The 27566-nt window shown below is 46.0% G+C and overlaps 1 protein-coding gene across 4 annotated transcripts in view; it reads left to right on the top strand.

Annotated features, from left to right (window-relative positions):
* Positions 1-27566, top strand: part of DopEcR (G-protein coupled receptor DopEcR) — a 201556-nt gene that overhangs the window by 109769 nt on the left and 64221 nt on the right. For 2 of the 4 annotated variants that reach the window (XM_055064886.2, XM_050168539.3), the window contains one exon: positions 15649-15716. The exons of 1 other annotated variant lie outside the window; for it this stretch is intronic. In XM_055064886.2, coding sequence (XP_054920861.1) covers positions 15712-15716 — 5 coding nt within the window. In that variant the 5' untranslated portion in view covers positions 15649-15711. Of the gene's footprint in view, positions 1-13119; positions 13250-15648; positions 15717-27566 lie in introns of all 4 variants that reach the window. One more of the 4 variants, XM_055064885.2, reaches the window with a different exon arrangement.

Raw genomic sequence — 27566 nt, forward strand, 5'->3', positions numbered from 1 at the left:
TAGAAAAATGTGCGGAATATAACCAACCTTTATATATAGCTTTCATTGATTACGAGAAAGCGTTTGATTCAGTCGAAACCTCAGCAGTCATGGAGGCATTGCGTAATCAGGGTGTAGACGAGCCGTATGTAAAAATACTAAAAGATATCTATAGCGGCTCCACAGCCACTGTAGTCCTCCATAAAGAAAGCAACAAAATCCCAATACAGAAAGGCGTCAGGCAGGGAGATACGATCTCTCCGATGCTATTCACAGCGTGTTTACAGGAGGTATTCAGAGACCTGGATTGGGAAGAATTTGGGATAAGAGTTAATGGAGAATACCTTAGTAACTTGCGATTCGCTGATGATATTGCCTTGCTTATAATAACTCAGGGGACCAATTGCAATGCATGCTCACTGACCTGGAGAGGCAAAGCCGAAGGGTGGGTCTAAAAATTAATCTGCAGAAAACTAAAGGGATGTTTAACAGTCTCGGAAGGGAACAGCAATTTTCGATAGGTAGCGAGGCACTGGAAGTGGTAAGGGAATACATCTACTTAGGACAGGTAGTGACTGCTGATCCGGATCATGAGAGTGAAATAATCAGAAGAATAAGAATGGGCTGATCATGATCATGATCATGAATCAGATCATGAACAGCAGGTTGCCATTATCCCTCAAGAGAAAAGTGTATAACAGCTGTGTCTTACCAGTACTCACGTACGGGGCAGAAACCTGGAGGCTTACGAAAAGGGTTCTACTTAAATTAAGGACGACGCAACGAGCTATGGAAAGAAGAATGATAAGTGTAACGTTAAGGGATAAGAAAAGAGCAGATTGGGTGAGGAAACAAACGCAATTTAATGATAGCTTAGTTGAAATGAAGAAAAACAAATGGGCATGGGCAGGACACGTAATGAGGAGGGAAGATAACCGATGGTCATTAAGAGTTACGGAATGGATTCCAAGGGAAGGAAAGCGTAGCAGAGGGCGGCAGAAAGTTAGGTGGGCGGATGAGATTAAGAAGTTTGCAGGCACAACATGGCCACAATTAGTACATGACCGGGGTAGTTGGAGAAGTATGGGAGAGGCCTTTGCCCTGCAGTGGGCATAACCAGGCTGATGATGATGATGATGATGATGATGAACGCTCGCACAGAGAAGAGTCATGACCTTATGAATGCAGGCTTGAAAGCGCAAGTTTTTCTATAAGAAATGTGAGGAGTTAGTGCCAACGAAAGCAGTGCACTACATGAATGACTCTAGGCTTATGTGGGTGAACGATCTACCGTCTCTTTAGCGGCCAAGGCCTGGCGGTGAGAGATGCCGTAGAGTGTGAAACCGGTTGGTGGATCCGGATCTTCAATCATATTTCAACGTGTGCCTAAAGCTTAGAGCACGAGCGTTTTTTGCATTCCGCCTCATCGGTGTGAGGGCTCTGGGGTAGAGGATCGAACCGTCGACCAGGCAGCAGGAGAACGTTCTCGAAGAGAATGTCCACTATGCATGTATACCTTTCGTATCCTTTTACGTTGTCATGTGGCAGGGCCACTGTAAGCACCGAATGAACGCGTTTTTTATATTGTTGTATTTTCTTCCACAGGGGTTGCATTTGTTCTCTTGAAGATCTAAGCAATACTAATATTAACTCGAACAAATAGAATAAGCACGAACCAGGGGCTGAATTCACAAAGCTTTTGGTTCCCTAGTTGTGTTTTTCATTGGCTGATCGCCTTCGCTAATAACATGTCCTACATCACTACTGGCTGGCGCGAACGCTTTAGCGTAAGCACGTTTTGGGAATACTGGCCCAGGTCAAAAATAATTAAAATAAATGGGCTAGTCAACGCAGTGTAATGAACACAGTGATGTTAACCGTGTAAAAGAAATCTCTCTGTCCTTTAAGTGACATCATCGTGCATAAACTTCTTTTACTATCGTTGATATGGGACTACGGCGACCAAAAATACGCGACCTGTGGTGACAGTATAGGCGAGCAAGATAGAATTTTCGATATTCCTTTGACATTGTTTATTAGCGAGTAAAGTCGAATTCAATAATAAAGGTTATTCTGAAGAGGTGAAGAGGTTGTTTTTACGGTCACACATTTGCTCTAGGAGACACTAAAGATATTACGATAATTTTTATTCTCCAGATAACACTCCATTCTAGTTATTGTTTCATTTTAATATGATATTTATAGTGAGAAAGCGCGATTGAAGCCGATGAGTACCGAAGGCACCTCTGTTTTGTTAATTCCATGGCACTGCTGCCAGCTTTTCTATGTGATCGATTAGTCGACAGAAGAAACTTCTTGATGACGGATGTGATGGAAAAAAAGCTACAGCTTGTCCAGGCCTCAGGCAGTGGGCCGTTGTATACTTTCGTGTGCAGGAAGGAACGAAGCTTGGATGCACTAAAAAAAAATTGCTGGAAAAAGTATTACAAAAAATTTAATTGTAGGGCTTTATGTAGCTGAACCACGATATGATTATGAGGCGCGCCGGGGTCTCCCACCCACCAGAGTTGTTTGAGGCGTTTCGCCCGGAATGCGGCCGCCCGCCGCGGCGTGGCCAGCCAACTACTCGGTCACCACAACAGGTGTCCTAAACTGAATAGTTACGAAGTTGGTAAATATTCGTAACCGATTGTGCAATTAGGCAGAATACAAAAATAGTGACTTCCTCCATAGTACCAATGACTGAAACAAGTATGTCCTCTGTCTCCATTGCTGTTGAGGCTTTATGTTAAAGACATAGAAGGACGACTAGAAAATAGCGAATTAGGGTTTGATTTATCATACATATGTAATGGACAAATGGTGCAACAGAACCTCCCTTGACTGTTGTATGCGGACGACACAGTGCTGATAGCGGACAATGAAAGAGACAGACAGTTGCGAATATGTGTGGCAATGCAGCGACAAATCTAGGCCTCAAGTTTAGCACAGAGAAATCGGAAATTATGATGTTTGCTGAAGACAGGAGTAATTGCGTGGTGTCCATTCAACAGCAAGTCATACCCATAGTCAAGCAATGTAAATACATGGGCGTATACATAATCGAAGCAAACACTCAAGCATGCACCAAGATAACGGGAAAATAAAGGGGAAGCGGAATGCAGTAATAACGAAACATGGAGTACTTCGGGGCCACAATAAATATGAGGTGGTGCGCAGAATCTGTAAATGAGTAATGGTGCCAGCGCTTACATTCGCAAATGCCATTCTGTGACTCGGATATCTCGTTGTGGTTGGAGGTTATCCAAGGATCGGTAAGCCGGTGTGCTTTGGGAGCCGACGGTAAAACCATGAATGAGGCAGGGTGACATGGGTTGGGCCTCTTTTGAACTCGGAGAAGCGCAGAGCAAAGTTAGTTTTAGAGAAAGAATATGGAACTTGAATCAAAATAAATGGGCGGCTGAAGTGCACAAGTGTGAGTACTTGAATATCGTGGATAAAGAATAGAGGAACAGGTCAACAATGTTGGCTACGAAGTACAGATTAATTCAAAGTGTAAATGGACAACCAGCAGCCATCAGCTAGAAAGTGAGGAAAGCATAGACTGCGAAAAGGATGCAATCAACGGAAATAAAAAAGACCATATTGATTTAGAAGAATGAGATTAAAGAAATTAGAACCTTGGGTGAATCTCTACGACAACGCAAAGGCCTTGCTATTTGAGGCTCGAGCTGATTGTCGAAGGATAAAACCATACCGGAGCAAATATTCGCTACATGAGGCATGTGTATGCTGCAGCAGAAATCCGGAGACCACTCAGCGCATCATAATTGGATCCGAAGGAATTCACCCAATGAGACCTGGAGGTAACGTACACCTTTCAGAAGCGCTTGGATCTAAAGTGGACGAGCGCATCAAAAGTTCAGCAGTCGAGATAAGCAAGAGACGATTAAATTATTGGCGTAAAAAAAGCAGGGAAGGAATTGATACGACCGAATGGTTCACAGACATAAGCAGCAAAACATGGTAGATAAAGTTTTTAGAAAAAAAAAGAATGATTATGGAGGTGGATACAAAAATACTACAATTAAAAACGCGTACCTTAGTAAATCAAGCCGGCTAGATGGCTGTTTGTGACCGTCTCGTTTCAAAGGGGATGCCAATAAATAATAATAATCATCATAACCGCGGCAGCCGGGGCTCACCTTCGCGCATGCGCGGCTGCACGAGGAAGTAAACTTTTCTTGCGGATAGAATGAATTCCGATTGCACTGTCTGCGTACGCGCTTGCAGCCTCTGGAACCATGATGAGTTCAAGGCGTCCGTCGTACTCGCTGGCACTCAGCAGCTCCGCTTCACAAAAGGCTCCGTATAATTTGTGTGGGCTCGCGTTTTTATGTAGTGTGTGCGTGGAGCCATGTTTAGACTCTTTCTGGACAGACACAAAGCTTTGCTATACATAGATTCCAACTTGTTGGATCTGCTGCAATTTTTACATTACATTATAGTAGCTACGTATAGCTGGTGTCGGCACCTCCTTTAGGTCTCTTAGCTCTCCCTTGTTTGGTTCGGTGGTGGGCAGCTGGCGTAGCTGCCGAAATCAAATCAATTCTATGCGGCTATGATGTCGTTATCTCTAATTCCTGATCATTTTCTTTGCAAAAGAGGACGTACCGCAGAAAGTTTACAACTGTTCAGCCAGCGCAAACAATCTTTCCCACCCTTCCATTTTATGCATAGTCCACATCTTGAAAAGACCGTCAGGAGAATTCTCCTTTCACTGTGGCTAAATGTCTCACTTATTCGTAAGACTCAACAATGCAGTAAACTATTAAAGCTCGTAGGATTTGGTAACGTGCCAGTCAATGTGACCCCATATCGATTACTTAACACAGGTAAAGGTGTTATCTCCGGTGACAATATCTTGAGCCTGAGCAAGTGTGAACTCCTGGAGGGCTGGAGAGAAGATAATGTCATTTAAGTACAAAAGATGAAGATCAAGCGGAATAACCGGGATATTACAACTAAACATTTGATCCCCACCTTTGCGTAGAGTGTGCTATTGGACACCCTAGCAAAACGCCACGCCAAATTCGAGTCAGAACTTACATTCCGAATCCCCGAAGATGTTTCACGTATCATCGATATAGACACGGTTCGCAAAGCTGCCGAGGCCGACGGACTTGTGCGAAATGTCGCTAACACAAACACGCCTCCGACAACTGTCGTGGCACGCCCCACTGTCCCAAATGCGATGAGGTACACGAAGGACACTTGCCCCACATGGAAAAGAGAGAAACACGTAGTCATATTAAAAAATGAAAATAAAAGAAAACATATAGGGTTTCAAGAGTCGTGAAAGCGTGTTTCGGTTTTCCATAACGCATGGTGAGCTGATGCGGCCCGTAAGGGGGCAATGCCGCAGTGTACTCCAACATCGGTCCGCTCACATAGTGTGTGGCTGTGCCACCCTTGGTGAAAGTAGCGCTGCTTGGTGGAGCGCCCATCAACCTCCGGGTTGGTGCGCACCAGGGCCTTGTATCTCAAGGTGAGCCTCAGAATGTGAACACATGGCGCACAACTGCACGTGTCCAGCGCTCTACAAAAGGCGATGAACTCCCATATGGACGGCGCAGTCCTAATGAGTGGCGGTATTTTCTCGACTGCTGCAAAAAAAGGAACACAAACCTGGCGTCACGGCGCCTGGAATGTGCCCCGTAAGCTGATCATCGCCTCTTAAACACACAGCACGAACAATTTTCGCATTATGGAGGCACAAATACTACAGTGGAGGACTCCTTCATGACCTCGATGACATTGGAGAACTCCTACACAAACATAATCCAAAGTTGCTATGTGTTCAAGGGACACATCTGAAAGCGACAAAAACAAACTTCCTTCGTCAATGGACCATCTTCCAAAACGATCGTGACCAGGCTGGTGGCTCGTCCGGCGGTATAACAATAGTCGCAGACAATTCTGTAGCTTGTCGACATGATAGCCCTTGATTCAGTATCAATTCCGGCAAGTAGTTTTAGTAAATTGTCGCTGTATGTTCCATATCATCCTCTTCATTAACCTATTTTTATGTCCACTGCAGGACGAAGCTTGTAGGACGAAGGACGAAGCTTGCTTGTAAGCTCTGGGGCGTGCCTCTTCAATAAAATGGTGCTAAGCTATTACAATCTTCATCATGACTCATATTCATCAATATACCTGTCAATTGGCGCTGTTTCTATTTTCCCTTACTTAGAATGGCATGCATGCAGAAATCCATTTGGAAGTGACCGCTTCCCAGTAACTCGAAACCTAGTAACGCAACATGGCTCCCCTCCGCATGTCCCTCGCTGGAAACCAGCTTCGGCTGATTGAAATTGTATTAAGGAAATCCACGTACTTTGAACAAAACTTCATAAGTAATTTTATTATAGATCATGTTCTATCATATTTCACCGCCTTTATCATTGACGGTGCTGAGAAGTGCATTCCCCGAACATTGGGTACCTCATGCATCACAAGATACTTCGCAGGACGCGAAGACAGGCAAGGAGGGCAAGCTGGGAGATGTTTATTTCCGGTATAATTTGATACACTCAGGAAATGAATGTATGGAACCTGCTGAGAAGGCCAAAGGGACAAAAAATCGATCCGTTGCCCTTTGTGAATTATGAAGCGAATAGCTTTGAAGACCACGCTGGCGCTCTTGGCGAAACCTTCGAGCGCATATCCTGTTCCAATCATTATTCCGAGGCATTCCTAAAACATGAATAAAGAAATAGCAGCACGCAAAGCAATTGACTGCAAGCGCAGACAGAACTGACCTTATAACCTTCCTTTCAACACCCCTGAGCTGAGAGCTTCCTTGACTTACACGTCAGAGCTCTGCACGGGGTCGTGACAGAACCATGGGTGACATGATTAAACGCCTTGACAATGACACTCAAATGACACTACTGGTTCTTTTCAATGCTATATGAGCTGGCGGGTACCTCCAATCTAAATGTAAATGAGCCAGTGCCGTTCCGGTTTTAAAACATGGTAAAGATCCCTCAATAGTAACAAGTTACCGCCGAATAGCCCTCACTCAGGCTGCCGAAACTCTTTGATAAAAAATGGCACACTGCCGCCTTTTCCACTTCCTTGAGTCAAACAAAATTATTGATCCATGTCTATGTGTCTTTAGAGAGGGGCGATCTACAACCAACCACCTCGTGCGCATCGAAGCAAATATTCGTGATGCGTTTATACTTAAGTGTTTCCTTTCCGCATTTCTCGATATGGAAAAGGCGTGCGACACAACTTGGCTTTACGGAATCCTGCGAGAGCTGTCGGTGACTGGCATCCACAGGAACATGATACGTGTTATAGAAATCTACTTGCATAATCGTACTTTCCGTGTCAACATGGGCGATGGGCTATCGCGTCGATTCGCACAAGAAACGGGAGTACCACAGGGAGGCATGCATGCTTTTTATCGTTACGATGAGCTCACTGTGAACATCTTTACATCCAGGCAATTTTTATTCTGTGTACGTGGACGGTCGATGTAGAGATTGGCTACAAATCCTGTAACCACACAGTGTGTGAACGACAAGCGCAGCTTAGTCTCAATAAAGCGTCAAGTTCGGCAGAACGACATGGCTTTAAACTTAAACCCAACAAAAAGTGTTTGTGTTCTTTTTACAAGGAATAGAAACCTCATCCTAGAGCCAGTTATCGAACTACACGGACGACACATACCGTTACCAAAGCACACAACTTTTTTGATATTATACTTGATGAAAACTTTATTGCCCGTATCAAATACTTTAGGGCAAATGCATAAACAAGCAATGAACGTTCTTAAGATATTGTCGCCCACAACATGGGGTAGAAACAAAAAGTGCCTCCGAACCTGTACAAGATCCTTATGCGTACACGTTTAGCCTACGGCACCATATTGTATGAGTCTGCAATCACCGAGTTCACTGAATATGGTGGACCCTGTTGACAATTTAAGGCATCCACCTCGAAACCGGTGCCTTCCGAACATGTCCTTTACCGAGCCTTTATGTAGAGTCTAATGAGTGGTCCCTGGATCTGCGCGGGACATATTCCAGTTTTACATATTTTCTCAAAGTGCATTCGAACCTTGAACAACCTTGTTAGACAACTGTGAATGACACAACGTGTGCCACGCCGTTTCATAATCGACGTTTAATGAGAGAACCCTTCTCACTTCGTGTTAGGAAGCTGAGTGAAGAAATGGGTGTATCTCATCTGGAACATCGTCTAATGCCTCCATCGAAGCGCTTACGGCCGTGGCAGCTGGTAGATTGTGACTCATTGTTAATTCAGGCCACTAAGCGTTCTCCTAAGACGCTTACAAAGAATAATTTTGTGGTACTTCTGGCGATATACTCATGCCCGGTGTATTACACTGATGCATCACGGTCCCATTCTGGTATGTCTTATGTAGCACTGAGACCAACTTTCTCTCAATCCTATGTTCTGCACACCGAAACGAGTATGTTTACGGTGGAGGCATACGCAGTACTATCTACAGTTCAGTATATTACGAAAACAAAAGTACGAAAAGCCACTATATTGACACGGGTACTTGTTTATCTTTCTTGGGTGACCGCTTTTCACCCATTAACAAATGTTAAACATTATCGCTCAGTGCAGGACGCACCTGCATATACCGGAAGTTTATAGAATGTTATGGATGATTCTATCCGTTGGCTCTTGTCACCGAACCTTGTGTAATCTGATTGTACGCGGGATGTGAATTGTGTAGTACTTCCTGGAAGGCACGCGGGCACCGGCGATTACTCTAGAACTTTCGACGAGTGATGTATAAAAGCCGACGTGCTTGCTCCGCAGATGAGACTTTCGACGATCGCCAACTGCGTTCGCCGCTTTCGTTGAGCTTTTGAGTTTAGCCTTTTTTTCTGGATAGAAGTTCGCCCTATGAAGTTAGTTTCACTATTCACAGTTTTCTTACTGTGTCCGAGACCGTCACTATCGTGTCACATCTGCGTCACTACTACGTGACAGTATGATGCTTGTCAATGGATGAATGATGATGACAGGGGTATAGTACGGAAATGTGAGACACGTATAAAGCAGCTTTTAGGAATTCTGTACCTCTGGTGTCACAGTGGGACATTCTGAAGGATGGACCGGGAACGGACACACTACCAGCGGCACACATCGAATGGCTAAATTAAAAAATATAATGTACATCAAGGAATACCTTAATTATAATTCGCCATTCCATTGATAGATCGATGTGCTTTATGCAGGCCTGTGAGCCGACATTATGTTTTCAGCTTATATCTTGAAAATGGGCACAAAGGCTTCGTATGCGCTATGTTCTCGCGAGCCTATTGTTGCATGTCGTACAGTCTCAAGTTTCGAAGAGGCGTTGAAGCTAGAGGGAGCCGGAGGCGTTCGCTCGCCGCTGCTGCGGCTCATTACGTCAGCATCCTTACAGTGGGTGTCCGCGGTCACCCAGTGAAATCTGTTTATGCTTGCCTGTGCGTGCGTGACACCATGCGTGTTTATTTAGCTAGTAAGCGAATCATGATCATCATCAGCCTATTTTGTGTCCACTGCAGGACGAAGGCCTCTCCCTGCGCTCTCTAATTACCCCTGTCCTGCGCCAACCGATTGCAGCTAGCGCCTGCGAATTTTTTCGTTTCATTACCACAACTAGTCTTCTGCCGTCCTCGACTGCGCTTCCCTTCTGTTGGCACCCATTCTGTAACCCTTATGGTCCCCGGGTTATCTAACCTACGCATTACATGACCTGCCCAGCTCCATTTCTTAATATCAATTAAAATAACGGCTATCCCTGTTTGCTCTCTGATGCACACCACTCTCTTCCTGTCTCTTAACGTAATGCCTAACATTCTTCATTCCATCGCTCTTTTCTCGGTCCTTAACTTGTTTTCGAGCTTCTTCGTCAGTCTGCAAGTTTCTGCCCCACACGTCAGCACCGGGAGAATGCGTTGATTGTACACTTTTCTTTTTAATAATAATGGTAAGATTCCAGTCAGGATCTCACAATGCCTGCTGAATGCTCTCCAACCCATTTTTACTCTTCTGTAAATTTACTTCGCATGATGAGGGTCGCCTGTGAGTAATGGACCTTGGTAAACGTACTCCTTCACAAACTCTAGGGGCTGACTGGCGATCCTGAAATATTGTTCCCTTGCCCGGCTCTTGATCATTGTCTTTGTCTTCTGCATATTAATCTTCAGCCCCACTCTTATACTCTCTGTTAAGGTCCTCAATCATTTGTTGTAACTCGTCTCCAGTGTTGCTGAACAGGACAATTTCGTCTGCAAACCGAAGGCAGCTGAGATATTCACCGCTGATCCTTAATCCCAAGCCTTCCCAGTTTAATAGCTTAAATACTTCTTCCAAGCACGCATTGAATAGCATTAGAGAGATTGTGTCTCGTTGTCTCACCCCTTTCTTTATAGGTATCTTCCTACATTTCTTGTGTAGAATTAAGGCAACTGTGGAATCTCTGGAGATACTTTCCAAGATAATTACGTAAGCGCTCTGTACTCCTTGATTACGTAATGCCTGTATAACTGCTGGTATCTCGACTGAATGAAATGCCTTTTTGTAGTCTATGAAAGCCATATAGAGAGGCTCATTGTACGGTGCGGATTTCTCGATTACCTGATTGATGACGTGGATGTGATCCATTGTAGAGTATCCCTTCCTGAAATTGCCTCTGCTCATGGTTCACTAATGTCCAGTGTTGCCTTTGTTCTATTGGATATTATGTTTGTGAATATTTTATATAATATTGGAAGTAAGCTAATGGGGCTATAATTTTGCCATTCTTTAACGTCTCTCTTTCTGTGGGTTAGTGTAATGTTTGCATTCTTCCAGTTCTTTGGGACCCTTAAAGCCGAGAGATAGTTCGTATAAAGGACCGCCAGTTTTTCAAGCATTATGTCTGCATCATATTCAATTAAATCGACTGGTAGTCCATCTTCTCCTGCCGCTTTCCCTGTTTTATGTCTTTCAAGGCCCTTCTAACTTCATCGCTAGTTATAGAAGGTGCTTCTGTATCCTGTTCATTATTGTTACTAATGGAGGTATCCTGACTCCTCTGGGTACTGCACAGGTCAGTATAGAATTATTCCGCTGGTTTTACTATATCTGAGATTGCTCATGATGTTACCCTGCTTACCTTTCAGTGCATACATCTTGGTTTGTCCGATGGATAGTTTCCTTCTCACCAGGCTTTCACGCTGCGTCCATTTTTTACTGCATCCTCAGTCTTTCTCACGTTATAATTTCAAATATCCCTTATTTTCTCGCTGTTGATTAGTTTGGACAGTTCCGCGAATTCTATCTGATCTCTTGAGTTAGACATTTTCATTCTTTGTCGTTTCTTTATTAGGACCTTTGTTACTTAGAAGAGCTTGCCTTCTGGTTGCTTTGGTGCCTCACCTTCCACTTCAATATCTGCTTCTAAAACCTGCCTATTTACGGTTTCTTCATTGCCTCTATGTCATCTTCATCTCTCTGTTCTCAGGCTGCACATTTCTTTGCACGTTCCATCCTGGATTTGTGTGAGTTTACCCTTATAGCGCCTAGGTTGGCCTGTTCCCTGTTCATTAATTTTACTCTTTCTCTCTTCAAATTGAGGTGAATCCTAGCCCTCACTAGCTTGTGATCACTTCACTTTACCCTAACTAACACTTCTGCATCCTGCACTATGCTGGGATCAGCAGAAAGTATGAAATCAATTTCATTTCTTGCTTCACCATTAGGGCTCTTCCAGGTCCACTTTTGGTTCCAGCACTTCCTGAAGAAGGTGTTCAATACTCGCAGCTTATTTCTTTCCGCGAATTCTACCAACATCTCTCCTCGAGTGTTCCTAGAATCCACGCCTTAGTAGCCGATTGCTTATTCACCAGCTTACTTTTCCCCCACTTTTGCATTGAAGTTGCCTGTGACTACAGTATATTGAGTTTGCACTTTTCGCATTGCTAATTCAGCATGTTCATAAAACTGTTCTATTTCTTCATCGTCATCGTGACTGGATGTTGGAGCGTATGTTTGTAGTACGTTTATTATATACCTCCTATTCAGCTTTATTACGGCTACTGCTACCCTCTCAATAATGCTGTAGAATTATTCAATGTTGCCCGCAATGTCCTTATGGATTAGGAGTCCTACTCCGAACTGCTTCCTATCTAGTAGTCAGTCCTCTATAGCACAGGACGTGGCCATTTGTCAGATTGGCCATTTGGACGTGGCCTGTATAAGCCTTGCCAGTTCTAACCTCACTAAGGCCAATGATATCGCAAACAATGCCTGATAGTTTCTGAAAGAGTCCTGCTAGGCTAGCTTTACTCGAGAGGGTTCGGGTGTTAAACGTTGCAAGGGTCAGTTTCCATATGCGGCCTGTCCGGGTCCAGAGATTCTTAGCGCTCTCTGCGGCGTTACAGGTCTGACCGCAGCCTTGGTCAGATGCTCCGCAGCTGCTGGGGACTGAGGGCCATTGGGTAAATAAACGAGTCATTTGGGGGAGGGAGTGGCCGAATACTGCACCATGGAGGCCAATTTCTGTTCAGGGGAGGGAGTGTCTTGTTGAAGGTTAGTGGGTCTTCCTGATTTGGTTGCACTTGTATAGTATAGCCCCACTTGCTGTCGGCGTTTTTGTAGGTGTCAGGCGCCGCTCCAAGCCTAAAGATATAGTGTACTGGGGGAGGGGAGTTCGAGTTCCCCACCTTCAGGGAAAAAGAAAGAACGCGAGGATTCGAACTTCTTACTGTGGCAATCGGGCATCCAAGCTCAGTCAGATAACCCTGCGGGCTGTCAGGCCACCTTATGTCGGAGAATTCCAGCCCAGACGATCCTACGTGCCTGAAAACATGCTTGAATTATCCACGGTATACGGGTTTCTCATCGCGGCAGCTGGCACGACGTAGTACTTCTCAATGGTTCTAACGGCTTGGTTTCGGAGTCTCCCGTACGCATACGGCCATGAACGCGGCTAGACAACCGATATATTTTTGGCGAACTTGAACAGCACCTAATGTAGTGTGAGAAAAAAAAAGAAAAATCAGAAAAAGGAAAACTTTGAGCGCTTACCGTGAATTCACGAGTCGCGTATGGACGGAGGTACACCAAGCAGCTCACGGTCTCGTCTGCCTGCCGCAGCCTTTCCGGACGAGGCGGAACTGATACTGAAGCGCCGCCCAAGGCGTCGGATGTGAGGAAAGTGCATTGGCAGAGACTTTCGCTCAAACGGCACATCCCCAGAGTGGCGAGACGGGCCGCCGGGACAATAGTAATCGAATGTTTACTGCAGTTTGTATGGCCGATAAGACTACTGACCTTAATTTGTATATCTGGCTAACAGTTCGTTTTCCCAATAAATGATTCGCCTTTCGGCCGAAACTGCCTTTTTTTTTGTTTCACATCAGTGGCTAACGCTCGGGTGCCTTGTAATCGACATTTTTTCATGAACCTTATTCATGACCCTCTTGGCACGGGGGGGGGGGGGGGGGGGGGGGGGCGAACCTGTTATGTGCTGCACTTTGTGTACATTGTTTTGTGCAAGTGCTTTATGCCTGCCTCTAAAATTTGTTTTCGCTAGGAGTTTGAGTACATGTCAGCTTGATGACTTGCGCGGAACTATCATGGCATGTAATATGCTTCTGGAAGACTTAACAATTTTGTCTAAAGTCAGAACATCTTTATGTGCTCTCCATGATCACTTGTGGTATCAAATTTACTTGTATCATTTTCTTGTGTCATATCAGCGGCATGCTCTGTGATCTCGCAATGGACGTTATTGTTTACTTTACTTATGCAGTTTGATCGATGTCGCTGTGTTAGTATTTGTTCTATTTTTACTTTACGTTGATGGAAGTTTTACATTTGGATCGAATAGGTTTTGATTGTGCACTTGAGCGTGATATCCAGCTTTCTTTGTTTTACATCACTCATGCTGAAAAAGAAATTACTGCAGACTCAGTGTTTTACCTCGGTGACACGGTGTACTCTCGATCGCGATTGAACCCGACCGGGATGAGACTTCTCGACCGGGATTGACTCCCTTCCACCGCTTGTGCAACGGAGCCATTCGCGATCCGGAAATGTGACCTCACTTCAGATAGATCGCAATATTCCCCGTGTGACTGGTGTATGCGACCAGGGTAGTATAAACAACTTGGAGATACATAAACAACTCTTGCGTGCCATTATATGCCTTCACCGCTGCGATTCTCGCTCAGAATGGTGCATCTCAATTTTTCCAATCCAAAGACGTACTTGTTCAAGGAAAGTGGTCTTGAGGGTGGCAGCCTTGTTTCAACCGCGACGACGGCCGTCTCAGTTGCAGCATATTCGGTGTGGACGCACTCCAGCGTACTTGCTGGCGTCAATGCGTGTGCAGCCTTGAGCACTTTCAGTCTTCGGCGACAGATAATCGGCCTCCGACGAACGTAAAACTTTTGCGTTCTGAGGCCCAGTTTTATGGCGCTGGCTATAAACGAAAGTTATGCACGAAGACGATCGGCCTCTATTTCGAAATGCATGCTCAAGTAGTTTAGTAAAAAACAGAGGTATTGGTTTTAGGCATATCGTATGTCCTCAGGTTCAGTGGTAACGGTTTGCCAGGGTTTACTTGGCGTCATATAAGAATTTCAAGCTAAGCTGAAAACTCTGCATTTCGAGGAAAAATTGTTAGAGAGCCCAACAGCCTTTTCGAGCAGGAGTTTCAAAAAGTCTCTGCAGGTTGGGTTGGCGCCGTGGCCGAAAGTTTGAGCATTCATTGCGCATTGTGCCGCTGTTTTAACTCGTACGTATTGACTAAAGGCTAATGTGACGGAGCATTCGACACCGGCAGAGATGACTCTCCTTCGGCAATTCATCAGTGTAGCAATCATTTCTACATCATGCGCTTGCTTTTATATGGAGCTACCATAAAATTATCTTGTGCGCGGTGGGTCATGGCTGTCATTTGGATCACAACGGGCCAGAAGAACGTGCTGCCAAAATAATGTTCCACCGACTGTATAAGTTGACCAAGTACTGGGCTCGAACAATAAATAAATAAATAAATAAATAAATAAATAAATAAATAAATAAATAAATAAATAAATAAAACGAGATGACGCGCTGCGGTGCAAGCGTACGCCGTCGAATCGAAATGTGCATTGGATGCCCTCCTCGTACAGAGCTTCCCTGCCCAACACAATTCCAGGAAGATCCGAACATCAGAGAGATTTAGGTTTGTTTGCGTATTCGGTACCCCAAAATGTTATTCCGTTGGCACTCTATACACCATTACCAAAAGCGTTCCTCTTCGATAATCTTAAACGTACCTTTTTTTTCGGGCACCCAATGAACCAGCCTACTACATTTATCGAGCCGGGCTCAAACTTCGCTTTCGCTCTCTTGATTCATAAAAAAAAAGTCGCGTCAGTGCTGCTTGATTGTTCGACATAAGTACTTCGGCAGTAGCGCTCGAAATTATTTTGCCTCAATGTGTCACCTTACTGCTTTACACTGCAGTCGGCGGGCATCGCAACCGTGCCTTGCTTAGCCGCTGCTAGTGCTAAAGGAAATGGCGGTATCTCTCACTGTCGGCCCTGAACACTCGCATTTCTGCTACCTGCACATTCGTTAACTCCGCTCAGAGATCTGCATTTGAGCCACGCTTTTGTTTTGCGTATATTGCAGGTGGAATTAATGGCATCACTTCAGTTGCGTAAATGCGCCCCGTCCCTGGAGGACTCCACATGAATGACGTAAGTTGCTGCTTTCCTAACTAGGTAATTAGTTTAGCCATTTCGGCTTCCTCGCAACTCTATTTACTGCAGCTTGAAACTGAGTGTGCTCTGCGCACCGGTTCTTTCCGCCTACGGTGGCCGTAGTCAGGCAACTTTCTCAGCCTTGCCATAGAGCGAAGGCATTTGTTGCTCTTTCTTGCGGCGTTGCCTGATTTGCAACGCATCGCACAGCAATCGGCAATACGTCCACGAGGCAGATGGTTTTTTTTTTCGTGGGTTTTTTTCTTGCTAAGTGACATGAAAACAGTCTTAGCTGAATTCCAACTCATGCTGAGATCACACTGTAAAGTTCGGTAATAGTCTTCAGAACTAATAGGCTTGCACAAAGCGCAATCATCAGCGTACAATCTCAGATGTGACAAGACGCATTCACTGGTGGTGGTGGTGGTGAAACTTTATTTCTGGGAAGGATCCTGAAGGACACCTGACTGTTCGTCAAGGCGTAGAGGGCCACCCCACGTCGGGACGGGGAGCCCTGGGTTCTCCGCCGCTTCGCGGGCCTTCTGGACAGCCCAGAGTTCGTATTGTAGCTCGGTGCTCCTAAGAACGCCGTCCCACTTGTGCTTGTCCTCCAGATAGAAGGCATGCGTCGCGCATCCCCACAACATACGTCCCAAGTTCACATGTCCACTACATTGTGCACAATTTTATTTTATTTATTTATTTACAGCATACTGCAGACCCCAGATGGGTCCTAGCAGGAGGGGCGAAACAAAAAGAGAATGACAATAGCAACTGCAAAAAAGCACAGCAAGAATCATTGCAGTAAAGAATATATAAACAATGACACATAGCAGGAACAGAAAACGATAGCTCTGCAACTGTCAGTAAGTAATTTTGTCAAAGGCATCAGTACTGGTTAGTAGATCAGTCGGGAGTGAATTCCATTGAGTTATTGTGCGCGGAAAGAAAGAGTATTTAAAAACATTGACTCTAGCGTTGTACGGTGTTAGGGATTCCGCGTGATTTCTATTTAGGCATGTTGTGGTGGACTTAATAAATAGACCAGGACTCATGGAGAGTTTGTTATTTTTGATTAAAAAAAGTAACTTCAATCTTTGATTTTTTCTTCGTATTTCCAGTGTCTGTATGTTATATTGTGCCATGTGAGTGGTGGGGGAGTCAGTAGAGCGGTATTTGTTTAAGATAAGTCGAACTGTTTTTCTCTGGATCATTTCCAACGCCTCAAGGTTATGTTTTGTGTAAGGCTCCCAGACGGTGCATGCGTACTCGAGTTTAGGTCTGATGATGGAGGTGTAGGCTAAGAGCTTTGCGCTAGTAGGGGCAGTCTTTAATTTGTGCCTGAGGAGGCAAAGTTTCTTAAAAGCTGACGTGCATATGTTTGATATATGTTTATTCCAACTAAGATTATTGGTTATAGCAACACCTGGGTAAGTGTATTCATTGACTTCCTCGAGCGGGTGAGATAGAAGGTTATATGAAAATGATAGGCTACTCTTTTTATTGGTAACTTTCATGAACACTGTTTTGTTATTGTTAAGCTTTATGTCTCATCGAATGCACCAAGAATGAATGTTCCGAAGGTTAGAATTAAGGATGACTTGATCTTCAGAAGACCTAATATCATTAAACAATACACAGTCGTCGGCAAAAAGCCTAATCGTGCACTGGTTAATTAATCATATCAACAATGTCATTTATGTATATTAGGAAGAGTGATGGTCCCAGCTCACTTCCCTGCGGTACGCCAGAAGTGACTGGAAGGTAGCTGTAAACATGAGAATCAATACTGACGAACTGTGTGCGGTTAAAAAGGTAAGCAGACACCCAGTTAATTATGAAAGAAGGAAGCCCAGTAGATTCAAGCTTATGTATTAGTTTGTCATGTGGAACAAGGTCAAACGCTTTTTTAAAATCTAGAAAAATAACGTTAATCTGCCCGGACCCGTTTAGTGTATCGGCAAAGCTATGAACTACAGATGTTAGTTGGGTTACTGTTGAAAGTCCCTTTCTAAATCCGTGTTGAAATGGAGATAGAATGTCACTTAGAAAGGTAGTTATATAAGTGGCTACAATGTGCTCAAGAAGTTTACAAGAAGAAGATGTAAGCGATATTGGACGAAAATTTGTAACAGATGATGCGATACATTTATAAGTATTGGCACAATCCGCGCAACTCTCCAATCCGAAGGAACGCTGCTAGTTGATAGGCTTGCACGGAAAATTATGCCAAGAAATTGGGATATCATTTCACTATAACGCTGCAAGAACATATCTGGAATCCCGTCAGGACCAGGAGACACTTTTGTTTTCAAATTTAACAACATGGACAACATGCCTGCAGAAGATACAATGCTTTGTGCTGGAGGACATGATGGAGCTGTTTGTCGTATTTGGGAGTTGGATTTCTAAAAAAAAAAACACCGTAAAAATATGTATTAAAATGTTCAACAATGCTTGCTTTATCGGTGACAAGAACGTCATTTTGCATAATTTTGTCGATAGGCTTGTTTTTCTTGGACAAGTGTCTCCAAAACTTCTGCGGAGCGTTTTGAATAAAGCTCGGCAGCATGTGTTCAAAGTAATGACGTTTTGAATGGCTCACAGCTTGACGCAGTGCAAGTCGTGCAGTTGCTATAGCCTTTCGGCAGACACGTGTACGCTTTAATCGCTTTCGTTTTCGTTTTAAATGCAAGACCCTACGCGGGATCCAGGGATTTCTTTTGTGCATTTTCTTTATTCTATTGGGAATAAAATGTGTTATGCAGTACGTGCAGATTTCTTTAAACTTATCCCATAGTATATGCACATCATTTCCTTTAAAATCGCTCAGGCATAGATCAAGGTAATCAAGCACGCTTTCGTCCCTGGCAGGCGAAAAGTCTATTACACAGACAGGCTTTGTAAGTGGAGAGTTGTTGGGATTTTGGATGCTGCATTAAAAATACACCATATTGTGATCGGAGAGGCCGTTTTCCACCGAGACACGAAAATTTTCAATCGATCGGCTGATAAACACCAGGTCAAGTATGGAAGCACAAGTACCCTGGACACGCGTGGGTTGTGTAACTACCTGTTGAAGGTTATGTTGTAACATAATATCGAAAATGTAATGCGTGCCAGGGGCAGAGCCAATAACAGGACGATTCCAATCCAATCCAGGCAGGTTGAAATCGTCAGCAAGAATTATTTTATTATTAATCTACTTAGACATGTGATCAGCCAAGTCGGGAAAAAACGTTTGTGGTGAATCAGGTGGTCGGTAAACCGCAAATAAAAGCAAAGACCGGCCCCAGCAGCACAGTTTTAAATAGACGCTCTCGTGATGAATAAGATGCGGTAAAACAAAAGCTTGGATACCCTGCTTCACCAACACAGCTACACCACCACCCCTTGATTGTCTGTCTCAATGAAACGCGTTATACAAAGCAGGAAAAACGTCTTCGTCATTTATTTCATCTTTGAGCCAAGTTTCCGCGATTACTACAACAATGCGGATTATAATCTAAGATTAGAGCTTCAAGTTGGTCGCCCTTATTAGCTATACTACGGGCATTAAGGTTCAGTAGGCGTAGCTCCTTATCGCTGGAAGCCTGACGTCACTCACTGCCTGAACTGGACTGACGTCGGGGCAGTTTGACCCACGCACACGTGGCGTCGTCCCAAGAGTAAATTTCACTGTCCACTTTCAGCTTATCGTTTATCAGCATTATTTTCTTCCATCTTTTTTCTCCCGTTTGGCACTAGCCCAAAGAAGCTTTCTTTTGCGAAGTGTTTCGCTTGAGTAATCGTGTTGAACCGATAAGTCCGTTCCTTCAAGTTTGTAAACGTTTTTCATAATTTCCTGTTTTTCATTGCAGTTTTGGAAGAATAGTATTACTGGTCTTTGCTTTCCAGGTTTTCCAACTCGGTGAATTCTTCCAATTGATTCGCAGGTGATGCTAAGCTTTTCAGTAAATGTATCGATAACTTTTTGCTTTAGTTCGAACGCAGTTTCACCCGCGTCTTCGGACAAACCGACAAATTGAAACGAACAAATTGATTGATCCGTCGTAGTCCGGGTCGATTCGGCTCATACGCCAAGAATTGGAGTACGAGTTCGTCTGTAGCAAGCGAAGAGTGACTGACTGCGCCGTGTTAAGTGCCTTGTTTGGAAGAGAGAATTTTCCACGTCTTAAATAGAAGCGCTTGGTGAGCTCATTATATGTCTGAAGTTGATCTTTAAACGCCTTAGAAGGTGACGAGGGGGTCTGCTGTAGAGCGCGGCTGGGAAGTCCTCGCGCGGCTCTATGTTCGTATCACTGATACCATTAATAGATAAAAAAAGCACAAATGGACCCAGAACTGAGCCCTGAGGGACGCCAGAAGTGACGTTTCTTCTTGATGACTCAGAACCATTCAAAAGTAGGACATGAACGGGCGAGGAGCTGCCTGCGATGTGTCGCACGTGCCCAATGTCTTGTGTAGGGAAGCGGCACCTCCGGAAGCTGGAGCGACGAGCCTTTTTCCCGCAATTGGCACAGCTCGGGGTAGTTTTGCTGGGCGGAGGCTAGCAGACACAGCACCGATCCGCGACAGTGCATCAGCTGCCTAATTTTCCGACTCGGAGAAATGGCGGATGTCCCTAGAAAATTTGGACACGAAGGAAAATTGCCGAAGCTCACGTTCTGAGTACGAGAAACTTTTGTACTCGAAAACGAAGGTTAACAGCTTGTGGTCGGTCGGAATGTAAACGCTATAGCCTTCAAGAAAGAAAAAAAAAACGTAAATGCTTTACAGCGCAATAGATGGCCAACATCTCCCTCTCTAGGGTGCTGTAGCGAGCTTCTGTGGGTTTTAGGCGCTTTGAGAAGAAACCCAGCGGCCTCCAGTCTGTGCCATCGTGCTGCTGTAGTACTGCACCTACTGCCGTGGTCGACGCGTCTACCGTAAGGCCAGTTGGGGCGTCGGGCAACGGATGAATCAGCAACACTGCAGTAGCCAACCACGGTTTGGCTGCCTGGGAGGAGTGTTCGTGCTCCGAGGACCAGTGGAAGGTAGGCGGTTGTTTAGAGTCATGATGCAGCAGATCGGTAAGCGGCTGAAGAATTTGCGTTCATGATGGTATGAAGCGCCTGTGAAAATTTATGAGCCCCAGAAACTCGTGCAACTTTCGGAAGGAGCTTGGAGAGGGGAAGTCCTCGATTGCACGAACCCGTGATTCCAGTGGCTTGATGCCTTGGGGTGAACTGCGATGGCCGAGAAAATCCAAAGCCTCAACACCGAAAATGCATTTCTGAGGCTTTATGATAAGGCCGTGTTCATCCAATTACTCAAATAGAAGGCGAAGGTGCTCGTTGTGCTCTTCACCTGTGCGACTTGCAGCGAGAATGTTGTCAAGGTAGACGATAATGAACGGGAGTCCGCGCATAACCTCGTCCGTGGACCTTGACCCGCCGTGGTTGCACAGTGGCTATGGTATTAGGCTGCTGAGCACGAGGTCGCGGGATCGAATGCCGGCTCCGGCGGCCGCATTTAGACGGGGCCGAAATGCGAAAACACTCGGGTATTTAGATTTAGGTGTATGTTAAAGAACCCCAGGTGGTCGAAATTTCCGGAGTCCTCCACTACGGCGTGCCTTATAATCAGAAAGTGGTTCTGGCACGTAAAATCCCATAATTCAATTCAATTCCATGGACCTTTGAAAAGTTTGTGCCGCATTCTTCAAACTGTAAGGCATACGGAGAAACTCCAACAGGCCAAACGGAGTATAGATTTCTGTCTTCGGAATGTCGCTGGATTCGACAGGAATTTGGTGGAATGGGCTCATTACATCGATCTTGCTGTATATTTCGGTTCCTGCGGGGTGAGCGCCGAAGTCATGTGTGTGGGGAAGGGGATATTGATCCGTCGTAGTGAGGCATTCTAAGTTCGGTAATCACCGCAAGGCCGCCAGTCGCCACTGTCCTGCTTTGGAACCAGGTGGAGAGGAAAAGACCAATTGCTGGAGGAAGGAAGAATAACGTCTAGCTGAACCATGTTTTCCAACTCACGCGGGCGACTTCCAACCTCCGTCCAGCGAGCCTGTGTGACCGCACGGTGACAGGTAGGCCGGTCGTGGTGATATGACGCGTCACCTTGTTTTTCACGGGCAGCGCATCGTTTCGGGGCTTCATGAGTTTCGGATGCTGAGCAAGTACCTTGTCGTACGTTGAGACCGGCCGAAACGTACGGATGCTAGATGAGGTGAGGTTGGAGCTGAGGCCAAGTGCAGCGAGGGTTGGGAAGTTATCCCTTAGGCGCTGATCGCGAACACTCACACCTGGGTTGAAATGGCTGAGGAAGTCCGCTCCCAATATGGCAAAGCTGGCGTGGGCGATCACAAACAACCATCTGCGCAGCCGCCGGAGTCCGATGTCTAGCGTTATTGACCGGAACCCGTACGGCGCGATGGCAATGTTGTTCACCGCGTGGAGCGTGGGTGTGGACTTGCCGAATTAGCGATCTGCGGCCATGGCGGGAACATAGACAGCTCGGCTCCGGTGTCGATGAGGAGGCGGACGCTGGTGATGCGGTCGACTACGAAGAATAGGCAGCTTGCGCGAGGGCCGCTGTCGCATGCCGCCGTTAGCGACTGGCCCGTGCGTTTCCCGTCCACGAACAGGGCTGCGTGCTGCGACTCGCTTGTTCGCGAAAGCGACGGTGGTACCAATGGCACGGCAAGTCGCTAGGTGCGCTGCGAGACTGTGAAGGCGAATGGTTGCGCCGAAGCTGGTCGCTAATGTTGCCACCCGTCGTCAGCTTCTCCAGTGCACTGGTAAAACGGTCGACTGTTTCCTCCAGGCGCGAGAGTCGGTCTCCTGGCTCTGAGACTCTCGCAGCGGCGATAGGTAGCTGTGACGCAGACGAGCAGTCGCATATGCGGTCAGCGAGTGCAGCTAGCCGATTGAGACTCGTCTCGTCGGAACCCGTGAGCACCATGCGTGCGGACTGTGGGAAGCGCTGCAAAAACAGCTTGCGCAAAATTGGAAGCTGAGTGTCGTTTGCGACGGACGTTGTGACGGTCGTTGGTCGCCGAGTTAGCTGTTGAAGCTTACTCTGTTGCGATGACTCGATGCGCTGCAGGACCGTGCGTTTTAGGTCGTCGTATGCTGTGGCCGAAGGCGTACCCGATAGCAAGTCGTGTATGACATCGGCGATGTCGGAGGGTAGCGCGGCGACGACGTGCAGGTACCTGGCAGTCTGTGAGATGATGCGCCAGAGTTCGAAACGGGCCTCTACTTAAATAAACCAGACTCAAGGATTCTTGTGCCGAAAGCTGGGAAGCTGAAGCTCGGCGGCGATTACGGGAGACCTAATCGTGGCGTCTTTTCTGTCAGCAGGAACATGAGCAGCGTTGTTCGTGGCAGTGTTCGTTAAAAAAAAAATAGAGAGAGAGAGAAAGAAAAAAAAGAAAACCGTAAATGTCCTGGGTCAGCACTTGTTGGGAGCTCGGTTTAGCGGAGGTAAGAAATACACCTCTTGACAGGTTGAGCACGATGAGTGGCTGGCTTTATGATGGTTTTAGAACAGGTTTGTCGGGTGGCAGTAGTGGCGCCCCTGTCGGGCAGCCACCTCACATCCCAAGAAAGAGTAGGGGGCAATGACCCACACGTGCAGGCCAGGCGAGGTAACTGAATTTCACAGAAGCGAGACACAAATCACAGCGACAGACGGTTGCTACATATGTATACAATGTATACATGCAATTGTTGTAACTAATTGAATTACGTACAGCCCATAATTCTGGGCGCTATAACGTAAAACTATTCCAAGGGTGCTATGTAGGATGCGCCGAGTTTCTCGTTCACCCGAGTTTGCTGGACGGCAGTCAGTGAACGGAGATAGCGTGAAACGCGCAAAGGCTGCAGGCAAGAAAATATGTAGACAATAAGCCGCGTATGACAACATGAGCGCACCCTGCGCGGCACGCTGCTTCCACGTTTCAAGCGCAGACGGCTGCACAACGAAATGCGCCAGCGCCACGTATTGTTATCAACGGATTATCGCAACTTAGCAATACCGTCACTGTCTCGCTGTCTGTCTGCACACTTGCCGTGAGCCGCTAGCCACGCCTTTCCCGGGCGCGTCAAGGGCGTGCCTTCTCATTCGGGCACTATCTTTCTATCCTCCTTCGAATGCGAAAGGGTACATGCGGCGCATTCTTGCACCTACACTTTCGCTCAAACGAATACGTTAAAATGCAACACATAAAATAACAAACATTTTTATTTCGTTAAGTGTCTGTTTTTCGTTTTGAATGCTAGAAATTTCTGATGACAAACGCAGATCGAGCAAATTATTAAATTTTGCACTTCTTGCCGCGAGTGGCGACAGTGAGGCGAAAGCTTAGAAGCGGAATACATTGAAGCAGGTCGTGAGACAGTTCGCACGACGAGGCACGCACGAGGCAGTTGACACGGTGAGAAGTCGCGTAGGGGCGCTAGTGCTATTCTCAATGAAATCAGTCATCACCACTCTTTCTCTATTAGGGGAATAGAAACGCAGCGCCACGGTACGGCTGTTCATTGCAGGCGCTTTAAGGCCCCCGCTTTACCTACTAAAAACGACACACTACACTCTTAGGCAAAGTTACACCCTTTGGCTTGCCCCTTCTGCCACACAACAACAATCGTTATCTGCCTTGATGCGTTTCCTTTCTTTAACGCTGCGAGCCCGGAACTTTCCAGTAACGAACGGCACGCGCGTTATCATAAGGGGCACTCCAAAGGGTGTAAACTGTTCTATGCTGATAACGCGCGTGCCGTTCGTTACTAGAAAGTTCCGGGCTCGCAGCGTCAAAGAAAGGAAACGCATCAAGGTAGATAATGATTGTTGTTGTGTGGCAGAAGGGGCAAGCCAAAGGGTGTAACTTTGCCTAAGAGTGTAGTCACAGATACGGGAGCAACGGCTGTCGCTGCAAAATGGCGGTCCGTAGTGTCCGTAGTGACGCAGTTCAGATCGAGCACTTTCACCACGTTTACGACCTCGTTCAGCCAAATCTTCTTTCCTAAGGATCCGTTTCAGCGTCATTCTTAAGTTTCCGTTGCATGCCGCCGCGATTTTGGACGAGTCACCGCAAGCGAAGTATAAGGCAAAGCGGACCAACCGCAGACGCCGGCACCACCCTCTTGATCCGGTTATCGATTTTCAGTGCACTGGCTCGGCCCCATCGAATCCCTGTCCACTTGAGCATGCTCCGTGCCTCTTGTCAGCCAATTAGATAAGGCAAGCAGCTCAGCGCAGGCAGTGTTATTCGTTTTTAAAGCAAACCAAAGTGACCTCCTATAAAGGAGGAGAGTGTTTGTTTGGTGTGTTCAGACAACGCTGCGGGTGACCGCCCGATCCTTGCGTCGGCGGTTACGCAAATTTGACGTCATGAGATTGGAATAAAACATATTGGAATAGTTTTACGTTATAGGGTCCTCTATTAAAGTTTAAAACTCATGCCACGATGCCATGTGAGTCAATGATAATGCTCAACCCTCTCAGAGATTAGGAACAATGACGCACAACAATGACTCAAACACGCCTCCTTGTGTGTTCTGTCGACATACGCAGACAAACAGCAGTGGTGCTCGCAAGAAAACGTTTAACATCAACTCACCACTCTCAAACTAAATTACGGGGCTTTATTTGCGTAGGAAGACCACGATCTGATTAAGAAGGATGCCGTAGTGGGGGCCTCCGCATTAAATTTGGCCATCTGGGGTTCTTTAACGTGCACCTAAATCTAAGTACACGGGTGTTCTTGCATTTCGCCCGCATCGAAATGGGGCCGCCGGGGCCGGAATTTGGTCCCGCGGCCTCGTGCTTAGCAGTGCAGCACCAAAGTCACTAAGCAACCGCGACGGATGTCCTCACAACTCTCTTATCTGACTAAACGCTGAAGAAATAAGACATTCGCTGCCAACACCACCGCTACTTATCGTCAATCAAAGCATACAGCATACAAAGCTTCGCTTACATCGATTCCCACAGTGCTTGACATATTGTTCTCACGCTTTCGCCATACCCTCCTCCTCCGCCTTCTTCCTCACGCTTTCTTTTTTCATCCCCTGTTGCGCTGCGTGTTCGCTCTCGACTGTCGCTGTGCTCGGTGACGACGGCCGCTGCAGGAACGGGCACCTTGAGGGCGGCGCTCTCAACACCTCGCGAACCCCACATTGAGAGGAGGAGTGAATGCCGAATGTGTTCCGATATTCTCGTAAGCGAACGACAATTACTTTTTCAATAACTTTGCCTAAAGGGACGACAAAAGAAAATATAAGGTCGAGCTAGATCGATAGCTTTTTCGTCTACAAGTATATTATCGCTTTCGAAATGCCAACCACGTTGTGTACAGAATTCCCTCCAGAGGTGCAGCTGCGGCGCCTCAAGCTGAACCACTCGCGCCGGAATGGGCGAGTTGACGTAATCTCCATGTGTTCCGGGCACTTTTGGATGAGCCAGTGCTCACATCACGCGAGAGGTCCCATAGTCCACAGCAAGGAGCGCCACTCCGCTTTTACGTTTTTGTAATTTTCTCAGTTACGAAAGCTACGTTCTCGCTACGAATCACTAATTCTTTTTTACAAAAACCTTATCTTTCAATCTTGATTGACCTAATACTTTCGTTTGGTGCCCCATTAAAACGGTAATACCCCTGACGACACAGGGACACTTAAAGGCTTTTGGAACAGAGGAGCTCTGTAAGGAAAGGTCCGATAAATCGCAGCAACTGAGGCGAAACTTTCGTTGTCGAGAGGAACGAGGCCGTTTGTATTTTTCGCTAACTATTTAACTGTAAAGACGTGTCAAGTGAAAGTAGCCGCATGGATAAGCACTATATTTGACATAGAAAAGGGATCCCAGGGGCTCAACACACAGTGAGGAGAGCGTGGAGCACAGACATTGCCTTTATCTCGTCCAGGTCACATACGGCACACAGCAAAGCAATACACTGGAGCATGCAAGAGAAGGCTCCATTGCCCTAGCCTAACCGTCCGTGCATACGCGGTGCAGCTCGCTAACACGTGTCAGTGGTCTCGCGGTGCGTAGATTCGAAGGCGAACGCCGGCTGTCCACGCCCTGGCACCGGGCAGGCACGGCTACCCTGCTCGAGGGTCGCGGCATTGCACCATTGCTATTCGCAATACCCTCGAAAGTCATCGTGAGATACGTTCTGGCGTAATTTTTATGTTTGTAGATTCTCAAGCTTGTCATCTAAGAAACGTTTTAGGTATGTTATAGGCGAAGCTTAGTGTTTTAAGGAAATATATTACTGAATTGAACGCTTAATGCCGCAGTAAGTAAATTTGGGAAAACCACATCACGGTAATGGTTCTAATAGGTTCTGCACAAGAAATTACCTGGGGACAATGTAGTGGAGGGCGTTGTTTCTCAAAGAATGCAATCGGCTCTCAAAATAATATATAGTAGGAGCGTTTTTGTGGACATCAATAATGTTTCAACTCTTAGTATCCAAAATCGAGTTTGAAGCGAAGGTAAGTGAGCTTCGTGATAAAGAATAATATTCGCTACAAATTTTGGAAGGTCGAGACCTAAACGTAATGATTCATCTTGGAAAATACAAGAGGGCGTAAATTATGAGTAGGACATCCAGAAAATAACACGCAACCAAACTCTAAATTTGGGTGGACAGACACAATGACCCATCAGCAGAGTGTCCCTGCGCATTCGGAAACCACTGCTGCTGACCCTTCGCCCGAAAGCACGTGCTCCTTTAGATGCGATGTACTTAATGCACGTCCACCAATCAAGCTTTTCTGTGTAAATCAGTACCAGATATTATAATGATTGTACCTATCTCCTGACCATGTGTCTGTG

The sequence above is a fragment of the Dermacentor andersoni genome, chromosome 1, assembly GCF_023375885.2.
Source record: "Dermacentor andersoni chromosome 1, qqDerAnde1_hic_scaffold, whole genome shotgun sequence".
In the NCBI taxonomy this organism is placed as follows: Eukaryota; Metazoa; Arthropoda; class Arachnida; order Ixodida; family Ixodidae; genus Dermacentor; species Dermacentor andersoni.